At 48.5% G+C, this 11,212-nt stretch overlaps 1 protein-coding gene across 7 annotated transcripts; it reads left to right on the plus strand.

Annotated features, from left to right (window-relative positions):
- The first annotated feature begins 17 nt into the window (after positions 1-17).
- Positions 18-10,269, plus strand: Cyb561a3 (cytochrome b561 family member A3). 7 transcript variants are annotated; one of them, XM_027944142.2, is made up of 8 exons: positions 32-140; positions 1,879-1,968; positions 3,466-3,571; positions 4,859-5,057; positions 6,337-6,545; positions 7,169-7,323; positions 8,082-8,313; positions 8,905-10,269. In XM_027944142.2, the coding sequence occupies exons 4-8, from the start codon at positions 4,874-4,876 to the stop codon at positions 8,926-8,928; spliced, it is 804 nt and encodes a 267-aa protein (XP_027799943.2). In that variant the 5' UTR covers positions 32-140; positions 1,879-1,968; positions 3,466-3,571; positions 4,859-4,873; the 3' UTR covers positions 8,929-10,269. The 7 variants fall into 7 exon arrangements, with proteins under 7 accessions (XP_027799948.2, XP_027799949.2, XP_027799943.2 ...); XM_027944146.2 differs by having other exon boundaries at positions 33-140; positions 8,157-8,313; XM_027944143.2 differs by lacking the exon at positions 1,879-1,968.
- Positions 10,270-11,212: the final 943 nt, after the last annotated feature.

Raw genomic sequence — 11,212 nt, forward strand, 5'->3', positions numbered from 1 at the left:
GCTTCACTGCCAGCTGAACCGGACTTGCCGGAGAGTCGGACCTCTACCTTCCAGGACACTGGGGAGTGGCGGTTCTGGTGTCGGCTGAGAGAGGCGGGTTTCGGAGTCCCCGGCCCCGTGGCGTCCCACTGTGGTTAGGGGTGAGAAAGAGCCCGGGGTGGGAGTTAAGGGACCTGGGTTCCACTGCCGACTCCGCTGCTACCACTACCTCCTCTCGCGCTGTCGCGACCCCTCGCTTGGCCTCAGTTTTCCCTTTTAGGAAATGGACTCTCTTCTCCGTACCCTTCCTTCCACAGCTGGTGGTAATAAAAGGCACGAACGCTTTCGGAAGCCTCAAAAAGCTGGCGGAGCCCGCACACCTGTTTTTCACCCAAGATTTGCTGGGACCGAGCGCCTAGCAGAGGAGTCAGAATAGGGCCCCTGGGTGCCTAGAATGGTTAGACCTGAGGCAGTCTGAAGGACTGTCTGTGATCCGTGGTGCTAAGGAGGACTTTGTTTACCTACCTCCAGGCTGGAATATTGGGCTACACACTCCTGAATCCCGACTTACGAAGCTACCTTTGGAAGTAAGGAGTCCTAGGAGCTGAGGAGGAGTAAACCAGAGTGCCTGTACCAGCTCAGCCGGTCGCCTTGGCCAAGTCACTTTCCTTCTTTGGGCACCAGTGTTAACAGTGTTTTTGATCTGTTAAGATAAAGGGTTAGGGCTTGAACCCAAGGTTTGGGTTTCAGAATTTTTTTTCCCCCAGTACTGGTGATGGAACAAGGGGCGAGCTACCTCTGAGCTACATCCCCAGCACTTTTATAATTTAATTTTGAGACAGGGCCTTACTAAATTGTGGAGACTGACCTCAAACTTGGGATCCTCCTGCCTCAGCTTCTGGAGTGTTGGCATTACAGGCATATGTCACCATACTAGGCTTGAGTTTTAGGATTCTTAAAAGCCCCCCTATCCATCTATGAAGGAAAAGCAACAAACTGACTCTCTGTCCCTTCATCTGTGGTTGTAAATTATAAAAGTAACATTTACAGGAGTTTGAAATAGAGCTTTGTCCTGAATGGTGAATGGGCAATACTTCTTTCTTCTTTGGTACTGAGGATTCAACTCAAGGGAGCTTTACCACTGAGCTACATTACAGATCTTTTTATTTTGAGACAGGATTTCACTATGTTGCTTAGGGTTTTGCTAAATTGCCCAGGCCAGCCCCCAACTGCAGTCCTCCTCCCTCAAGCTCTCCAGTCTCTGGCATTAAGGCACATGTGTCACTGTGCCTGGAGTAGATACTCATTTCTAACTTCTAGGCCTGATCTTGGTTTAGCTCAGTCTAGGGGAATGCTTTCTGCCAAGGAATTAAGGAAAGTATTGGGTTAATGAATAGACTCCTTGATCAGAGTCAATAAACAGACTCCTTGATCAGAGTCAATAAACTATAACCCACAGGCCAAATATGGCCTTCCTGAATGGTTTTTACATGTTTAAATGACTGAAAAAAATTTAAAGGGTAGACTTTGTGATACATGAAAATCATGAAACTCAGATTTTAGTCCCATAAATAAAGTGTTATTGGAACCCAGTAATGCTTATTTGCTAAGTTATTGTCTGTGGCTGCTCTGCACTACATCAGCAAAGTTCATGACATGGTTGTGACAAAGAACATATGTCCTGCAAAGCCTAAAATATATATTACCTTGTTCTTGCATAAGAGTTTACTAACTCCTACCTTAGGAAGGGGCTCTGTGCAGTGAGGGCAGAACAGGAATGATAGGCACATTCTGGAGTCCTAGCCCAGCCTGCTGTATTAGAACAAATGAATGCATGTTCTCAGCATTTGCATGTAATTTTCACTGCATTCTTCATTTCTTCTGCTTTTGCACTTTCAGGAAGGAGGGCTCTCCTGTGTATTATGAGCAAAGCAGTTTTAAGTTTCCTGCCTTCTATCAGGAAAGTGTCATCACCTGTGTCAGAGAGCAGTAAGTAATCTAGGACTTCTAGGGATAGGGATACAGTCCCTTCTGGATTATATTTCTTTACAAAGGAAAAAAATGTAGAAAGACATACTGTCAGATAGATGGAGCCTGCTGACCGAGAGCTCCTTCATGTTGACTTAACATTTCACCAATGGAGTGGAAGGTGTGTTAGCTAAACATGTGGTGACCTAAAGCTTCCTCTGCCTTTTCAGGAATTGGGGAGGCAGCTCTGAGACTGGGTAGCAAATCTTTGAGCTTAGTAGTTGAGTCATGAAACTGGGTGGCATGATTTTTCTCCTGCCAGCCTTCCTCAAGGAAGCTTGTTTTTCTTCCCTGCCTCTTAGACCTTAGTCTCTCAAAGATCACTGCTAACTTGGATCATTTTGTAAGAGTCTGGTGTCTATTCCTGCTTAGATGGATGCCCGACGCAGCATGTAATCAGGGCTATGGAGAGGCCTGGACAAATACCAGGACCATGAGCTTTAGATCTTGTTTTGGTATTTTTTGGTACCAGGAACTGAACTCAGGAATGCTAACCACTGAGCCACATCCCCAGTTCCCCCTTCCTTTTTTTTCCCTTATATATTTTATTTAGAGATGGGTCTCAGTAAGTTGCTTACGGCCTCACTAAGTTGCTGGGGCTGGCTTTGAACTTGTTGATCTTCCTGCCTCAGCCTCCCAAGCCACTGGGTTTATAGGCATGCACCACTGCACCCAGCTCTAGTTTTTTTTTTTTTTTTTTTTTAATATACAAATATACATATATTTTAGTTGTAGATGGACACAATGTATTTATTTTGTTTTATTTATTTTTGTGTGATGCTGAGGATTGAACCCAGGGCCTCACACATGTGAGGCAAGTGCTCTACAAATCCAGCCCTAGGTTTTTGTTTTTTGAGATGAGGTCTCACTGTGTGACCCAAGCTATCCTGGAACTTCTTTGCTCAAATGATCCTTCTGCCTCAACCTCCCTAGGCATGTGCCACTGCACCCAGCTACCATCCATATTTTTGTTAGGATAAAACTCCTATGACAGCAATAACTAAGAAGAGTTATAATGCTTGGCTCTCATGATATATTTTTTTAAATATTTTTTTAATTGTAGATGAACACGATACCTTAATTTATTTATTTTTAAATGTGCTGAGGATTGAACCCAGGGTTTCACACATGCAAGGCGAGCGCTCTACCACTGAGCCACAACCCCAGCCCTCATGATGTCTTCACTATGTTTCTTCACTTGGTCTGACAACCTATGGTCAAGGGGAGATTATGGAGCTGTTAGCCTTGGAGACAGACAAATAGGGCTTTGAAACTCTCTGCCCACTCACTGGGTCCTGTGCTCATTACTACTTCTTTCTGAGCCTTGTTTCCTCATGTGTGTGAGAGGGGTGACTCTCCTCACGGGGTTGTCAGGAGGAGTAAAAGGGACGTGTGTAGATCTGGTGCTCTCAGTAAAGCTCAATAAATAGTTTTCTTATTGCTGTGCTTTTCTTTCAGATGAAAACAAGTCCTGCAAATGTTAAGTGTTTTGCTTAAGGTGCGCAGTTTGTAAGAATCAGAGGCCGTCCATCCCTCTGTCATCAGCCTACTGCTGGGTCTAAAGGTGATGAACCAGGGGTTGTCCCTCCTTGGGAGCTATTGGCTGTTTCTTCTCTCTGTTAGATGGTTTAGAGGGACGAACCTCAACTGAGGGAACTACAGTCTTGTCTTCTTGGTGCGAGTCCATGGGACAGGACGACAGCCTGGAAGTCTGGGCCCATGCTGGCCACGTTTGCTAGAAGCAGGGCAGGGCTGGTCCTGTGTCTTTGCCTGCTTTTTTGTTTGTTTGTTTTAGCACTGGGGGTGGAACCCAGGGCCTCACACACGCTAGGCAAGGGCTCTACCACTGAGCTGTTCACCATGTCTTCTGCTCGACTTTCAGGAGCCAACTTCTCAGAGGTGTTAATATTAACCAGTCCTGAATCCAAAGTTGGTTTCTGAGTTTATCAAGTACACACGGAAATCTCAAAATAAACCTCTTGCTTTCTAGACCATGAGTTCTTGGTTCCTCTTTTTTCCTCTGGACTTTCCCCAGTGGATGAGAAAGCAGAAGTCTCAGGCCTAAAAACAGCTGAGGGGTATCACTCAATTCAAGGAATGAAGTGTGAGGATTCAGGTGAAGGCTTGATCTTACCTCCCCTGTGGGCATTAGCCCCAAGGAGTTCGCCATCTGGGGAGGAAGAACTTCCCTTTCGTTTTCTTTTTGCGGTACTGAGAATTGATCTCAGGGGTACTCCACCACTGAGCTACATCCTAGCCTTTTTATTTTATTTTTGAGACATGGTCTTATTAATTTGCCTAGGCTAGTGTCAAACTTGAGATCTTCTTACATCAGCCTTCTGATTCAAGCATATCTGTCTTGAAATCTAATTTTTTTTATCACAAACAGGATGCTCAAAATGTTCAAATATGCAAATACTTCAAAATTCAAAATCTCTGAAATCTGAAAACGCTTCTGCTTCCAGCCTGTAGTGTGTATACCCCTTTCAGGTCGTGCTGTTAGAATCAGGGCTTGGGCATTTGCAGCCTGGCCTGGATTTTGATTCCTGTTTCTTCTTGCCTGGATTGGTCCAGGTGAGGGGAGACTAATCCTAGGGTTCTGGACCAGGCCTTGTCATCCATCTCAAGCTTGCTGCTCTGTACACTGCCAGTGCTGGGGTGGGGCCTCACTCATTGACATGGAGTCCACTTTGCCTTTGAGCCCTTATGGGGGTGGTACCCAGGCTGATGATAGGGGAACTGAAGCAAAAAGTTTCCATACCATGGGCCAAGAGAGAGGTCAGTGTTATTTCTGCTAGTTGGTGTGTGAGATACACCTCAGCCAGCAGTGACATGTGATTTCTGCTTCTAGGAGTTCTTAATCAGAATGGCTTCAGGACAGTTTTACCTGTCCTGCCTTGTTCTGGGATCCCTGGGCTCAATGTGCATCCTCTTCACTGTCTATTGGATGCAGTACTGGCGTGGTGGCTTTGCCTGGGATGGCAGCGTACACATGTTCAACTGGCACCCAGTGCTCATGGTGTCTGGCATGGTGGTACTCTATGGAGCTGGTGAGTAAGAGGTTGGTATGGGAGGTATGATGGAGCTCAGGCTGGACAGGTCAGCAGTTCCCCTCTCCCAAGGCTGGCCTTTGTCAGTGTTGGGTTTGGGGCTGCTGGGGTAGAGTGGGTTGGAGTGCCACTGGGTCCATTTAGGGGAGGAAATGGTAAGAGTAGGGCATCTCAGAAGAGCAGCTTTACAGATACACTGGGACAAGTGTCAGCAAACTTCTGTGAAGGGCCAGAAAGTAAATATTTCAGGCTTTGCCAGCCATTCATCTATATCACAACTACTTAGCTCTGCCATTGTATTGTATGAGTAGCCACAGAAAAAATAGAAACAGGTCAGAAGCTTCCAGCTACACTAGAAGCTGAGGAGGAGGATCATAAGTTCAAGGCCAGCCTAGCAACTTTGTCAGAGCCAGTCTTGAAATTTTAAAAAAGGAGTGGGGATATAACTGAGTGTTGGAGCACTTGCAGAACTTGTGTGAAGTCTTGCATTCAATCCCTAGTACTGCAAAAGAAAGAAAGAAAGAAAATACATAAGCAAACAAGCAGCATGGCTGTGAATCCAGTAAAACTTTATAAAAATAGGCAGCAGGTGGGAGTTGGCCTGTGAGCTATGGTGGCTGACTCCTGCTCTAAGGCTGATGCTCCCCCGGCATAGGCAGGCCCCCAGCTGAGGCACTTGCTTACTCTTCCAGGATGCGTCTTTGCCTCATTGAAATCTTTGCCTTGTAAAATGGGAAGTGAGACTCATCCCCCTGCCCACGTGCACTTCATGTATCATCTGTTTTGTTTTTACTAGTTTGTGGGGTGGGGTCTGTTGTCTCCTTTTGATAAGTAAAGAAACAGAAAGGAGAGGCCCAACAGCCAAGAGGCAGAGCCTGGATTTTTTTCCCAGTGCTGGGGATGGAACTCAGGGCCTCATGCATGCCAAGTAGGTGCTCTTCCACTGAGTTCACCCCCAGCCCTTTGTATTTTCAAGACAGAGTCTTGCTAAGTTGTCCTGGCTGGCCTCAAACTTGTGATGCTCCTGAATCTCTGGGCTGACTGCTGTGTGCCACTGTACTTGTGGCCCCTTACTCTTTAACTGGCTCTTCTCTCCTCCCTTCATGGCTGCCCCACAAATGATGGGAAGTTGATAGATGCTGAAGAGTCGATGCCAGTATCCTAGCATTTCCTCCTCCCCTCGTTGAGAGGCTGGGTGGGATCACATCAGGGTGATTTCCCTGAAGTGTTGAGCACAGGGGACTGAGGCTGAGCCCCAGGACTGCTCTCTCTCCTGCAGCATCGTTGGTGTACCGCCTGCCTCAGTCATGGGTGGGACCCAAGCTGCCCTGGAAACTCCTCCATGCGGCCCTGCACCTGATCGCCTTTATCCTCACTGTTGTGGGGCTGGTTGCTGTCTTTCAATTTCACAACCACTCAAATATCGCCCACCTCTACTCCCTGCACAGCTGGCTGGGTATCACCACCGTCATCCTCTTCGCCTGCCAGGTGGGTCATCACCATCCGCTTCCTTTGGGTTCTTTGGGGGTTATTAGCAGCAACTCCAGATAGTCCCTCTGCTCACTGCCTGGAGAGGGTCCTGCTGGGCAACCCCTGTAGACTTGGCAAACTACATGGCTGGGCGAGTTGGTGCCTCCTGCGCTTGCCCTGTTCCTTATAGCCATCATGCAGCCTGTGTGCTATCCCAGAGCCCTCTGGGCCAATTTTGTCATAGCATGTACCATGCTGACTCTGATCAGCCACCTCCTTTCTGCTTTGCCCACTCCTGTGTCTCTTTGAACCAGAAGCAATTGTAGAAGTGGTTTCTGTATTCCAATCAGTCCTGCACTAGAGAGGAGTTTATGAGCAAGGACTGGCAAGCAGCAGACAGTCGAGGATGACTGGGTTTGCTGGGAGAGCAGGACTGGAGCTGAGGGTTTCCTGTACCGTTTTTGCTGCTTGTGTAATAGAAACAGACAGCCCACATGAGCGGCAAAGGATGGTGGTGGGGCAATGCTGGTGGGAAAGAAGGGCCAAGCAACAGTGATGGGCAGGAAGTGCTCATGGAGTGGGTGAGCTGGTGCATCTCGTCACACATGGTGTAGCCAGGGACTTCCTTCTTGTGTCCGCAGTGGTCCCTGGGCTTTGCCATCTTCCTCCTGCCCTGGGCATCCCTGTGGCTGCGCAGCCTCCTGAAACCGATCCACGTCTTCTTTGGAGCTGCCATCCTTTGTCTGTCTGTTGCATCTGTCATTTCCGGCATTAATGAGAAGCTTTTCTTCAGTTTGTGAGTGCTCTGGGGTCCCACCTCTTAAGACAGAGGGGAGGCAAGAGGGTTTTCAGAAAATGCACTGTATAATCAATCATAGAACCCCCCCCACGGGGCTGGGCCTATTCCCGATCTGGAAGATGAGAGAATTGGTATTTAAATTGAGACTGGTAAATTGGTCAACAAATATTTATGATCAGGTTGATTTAGTACCTATTCTGTGTCAGAAACTGTTCTAATTGCTTTACATCTAATCCTCTCAACTGCCCTATGACATTGGTGATGATGTCATGCCACCAATGAGAGCACTGAGGCACAAAGAAACTAAGTAACTTACTAAGAATGCACAGCCAATAAGTGGCAGAACTGGGATTCAGGGTTAGCAGTCTGACTCCAGAGCTTGCATGCGTAACCACTGCTGCCCACTCTTTTGAGGTGGGGGGCATAGTGAAAAGCAAATAAGAGGCTGAGAGGTAGCTCAGTGGTAGAGCACCTGCCTATAAGCACAGGGCCCTAGGTTCAATTCCCAGGACTGCAAAAAATAAATAAGTAAGTAAATAAATAAATAAAGTTGAGGTCAGCCCTGGGTTTAGATCCTGGCTGTCTTATTTACTGGTTATGTAACTCTGGGTGAGTTAATTTCATCCCTTTGAGCTTCAATTTCCTGGTAAGTCAAAAGTATTATATAGAGTTTTGTTATTATAGCAGGGACTTAAAAAGTATGTTAAAATTCCAGGTCACAAGTGGTCCCGAGAAGCTTTTGTTTCCTCTTTTAGTAGCATCAAGTCTCCCCCTGGGCAAAACCAGGTGGAAAAGTCTCTCAAGGACCCACATTGTCTTGTCATCTTTAGGAAAAATGCCACCAAGCCATATGCCAGCCTGCCCAGCGAGGCTGTCTTTGCCAATTGCACTGGGCTGCTGGTGGTGGCCTTTGGGCTACTGGTTCTCTACGTCCTTCTGGCTTCATCCTGGAAACGCCCAGAACCAGGGATCCTGACTGACAGACAGGTATGGCTGCTTGTCCTCCATTCCAGGGTGAGGTGCGAATAGGGCCAGATGTAGAGAAGGACCAACCAGGAAGGACGTGGGCCTTGCTGTGAAGACGGGTCCACTAGTCTGGTGAGAAGCCATGTGGCTTGAAGGTGGAATTAGGGTGGTTGACAGGGACAGTGGTTTCAGAGCAGCATATCCCAGTAGTGTGGCTGTCCAGGCTCAGCACCTCTCAGAATTCCTGCCTCCACCCCAATTCCTGTAGCACTGAGAGATGAGGTATGCATGGCTTTACCTTCCCTAAGGAAGTTCCTGAGTATGATGAGGGTATATAGTAACTTCTGTGACAGTTTTGGGGCTAGGTTAGTGGGACTGGTGCTTGGTGACAAGTTGGGTGCTTGTAGCAAGTCTTGTCTGTTCTTGGGCTTCTGATGGTTGGAGGGTGTTAGGGTGTGGACCAGACTCAAGGACTTCGGGGCTTTCCTAAGAGATCTGGTGGCTTGGGCAGGGTCACCCTGCAACTTGGGGGTCTCTATGAGCAGCTCAGGCCTGCTGTGACTCCTGCAGGTCAGGGGCAGTCTTAACTCCTGTGCTCTGCCTTCTTTCCAGCCCTTGTTGCATGATGGGGAGTGAGCCGGGGTGTCCCAGGAACAGTCAGCAGTTGATCTGTCCTCGCTTCAGAAGCTCTGCTCCACCTGAGCTCCCGGCTGGTCTCAGCAACAGACTTTCTTTGGGACCTGGGTTCAAACTTCTCTTTGCCTTGGTGTCAGGCCTGCTGTCTCCAGCCACTTACTGCCCATTTGCTTTTCTTGGTGGCTTTGGCTTCTCGGCGTTGACTTCAGGGCCTGCGTTTGCACAAGCCCTCCTTACCCCAGCCACTCTTGCTGTGTCTGCAGAAGTCCAGCTGGTTTCCCCTTTAAACTGTTAGGGATGTGGCAGAAAATCCCAACAGTTTGGAAAAACTGGGACTCAACTGCAGCCCATAATGGGGGCCTTGAGGAAGGTCGGCTTTCCTGTTGAAGGCATGCATTTCAGTCAGGCCACCCACCAGAGAGCCGGCTTTATCTGCTGTCACCCATCCAGCCCTGGCCGGGTGTGCATCTGGTGGAGGGTGACCGAAGAAGGAGAGGATGGAGCAGCATCTGTGGAGAAGCCTGAGGGAGGGGGGTGTTGGTGCTCTGAGATAGTCTGTGTGGTATTTTGACCCTATGGCTCCACCTCTTCTAGCTGCTGCTCCAGCTGGGGCCTGGATCCCGCCCTTTTCCTGTGACTTACATGCCTGTCACCACCAGGCAGCCCCACGAGTCCTGGTAACCTGCTGTCCCAAGAACAGACTACCTGTCCCCCAGAATCCTAAGAGTGATGAGTAGCAGAGGTTTCCTGGCCCCCTTTTCCTCCCTTGCTGGCAGGCCCAGCCTGTTCTCCTGGCAGGGCCCCAGCCCAGCTGATCCTTCCCTCCAGCCCACCATGAAGCAGGCCAGCATGGCACAGCACTGTGCCCAGCAGAGCCATCGCCACCTTCGGAGGAGTTTCTTGCTAAATACCAGGTGCTCCTGCTCCACCGTGGCGCTTGCCCAGGTAGACCTAGCCTCCTGTGGCATGCTGCAGCCCAAGCCTTGCTCTTCTGAGGAGAAAGTGGGTGGAGAGGTGCTGGCATGTGGCTCTTCTTGCCTTCTCCAAATAAGCCCTGCAGGTCCCAGGCTCCAGACTTCTGTGCTTAGTAGATAAGGATGAGGCTTGGGGTTTGCAGCCCTATGCTCCCTGGCAGGTAGCCACCAGGTTGTTTACCCCAGTCTCCATTGTCAGATGTTGGCAGAAGGCTTGTGTCTGGACTTCCTGGTTGGATGAAAACTTCAGTGCTGCTGGGATGACTGCCAGGCTCCTGGGTCATGAGCAGTTCCCTGTCTCCATATGAGTGGGCATTTTACTTGTTTATTGAAGCTTGATTTCCATTAAATGTTTTTAAGAATCAAAGGTCATCATCGTCTGTTCAGGTTGCTTTAACAAATACCATGGATTGAATGGCTTCAGAAAACGTTATTAGGCTGGGTGTGGTGGCACATGCCTGTAATCCCAGTGGCTTGGGAGGCTGAGGCAGGAGGGTTGCGAGTTCAGAGCTAGCCTTAGCATCTTAGCGAGGCCCCAAGCAACTCAGCAAAACTCTGTTTCTAAATATAAAAAAGGGCTGAGGATTTGCCTCGGTGGTTCAGCTCCCCTGAGTTCAATCCCCAGTACCAAAACAAAAAACAACATGTGTTAGGCTGGAAGTCCAGGATGGAGGCATGAGAGCGGTGGTGTCTAGTGAGGCCCCTTCATCACAGAACTCTTCTCCCTGGAACCACAGGTAGAAGGAGTGGAAGGAGCTCTCAGGGCCTCTGGTAAATGAAGACACTACGCCCACTGATGAGGGCCCTACCCTCATGACCTGATTACCTTCCTAAGTCCCCACCTGGTGACCCCATCACCCTGGGGGTGAGGATTTCCACATGTGAATTTGGAGAAGACAAAACATATCAAAAGCTTTCTCTGCTGAAATGACACTGCTGTTAATGAGCGCTGGGGCTGGGGCTCACTGGTAGAGCACTTACCTGGCACGTGTGAGGCACTGGGTTCAATTCTTAGCACCACATATAAATAAATGAATAAAATAAAGATTAGAACAAAACCTCAGGACATGTCTGACCCTCACAGACCTAGGGACAGGCCAGCCACAAGGCACTAAAAATCCACATAATTGTGTGTCTTCCTGGAATTGCATGTGATTCATGTATGTGTGGATGTCCTAAATAGTGGCTTTTGGGCACTGGCTCATCTTATGAGGAAGGAAATGTTTCCTGTTTTATAATCTAGAAAACAAGACTCAAAAAGGACAAATGATTGGCCTGAGGTCACCAGTCAGGAAATGGTAGAATTGGGA

This window comes from Marmota flaviventris, chromosome 9 (assembly GCF_047511675.1).
Source record: "Marmota flaviventris isolate mMarFla1 chromosome 9, mMarFla1.hap1, whole genome shotgun sequence".
Taxonomy (NCBI): Eukaryota; Metazoa; Chordata; class Mammalia; order Rodentia; family Sciuridae; genus Marmota; species Marmota flaviventris.

What these genes read in the sequence shown, in the direction of transcription:
- Cyb561a3 (XM_027944147.3), top strand. Translation starts at nt 4,874, where the DNA reads ATGGCTTCAGGACAGTTTTACCTGTCCTGCCTTGTTCTGGGATCCCTG. An exon ending in TCATCCTCTTCGCCTGCCAG is followed by an intron (nt 6,546 to 7,168) that starts GTGGGTCATCAC and finishes TTGTGTCCGCAG; the next exon opens with TGGTCCCTGGGCTTTGCCAT. An exon ending in GAGAAGCTTTTCTTCAGTTT is followed by an intron (nt 7,324 to 8,081) that starts GTGAGTGCTCTG and finishes TTCCTCTTTTAG; the next exon opens with TAGCATCAAGTCTCCCCCTG.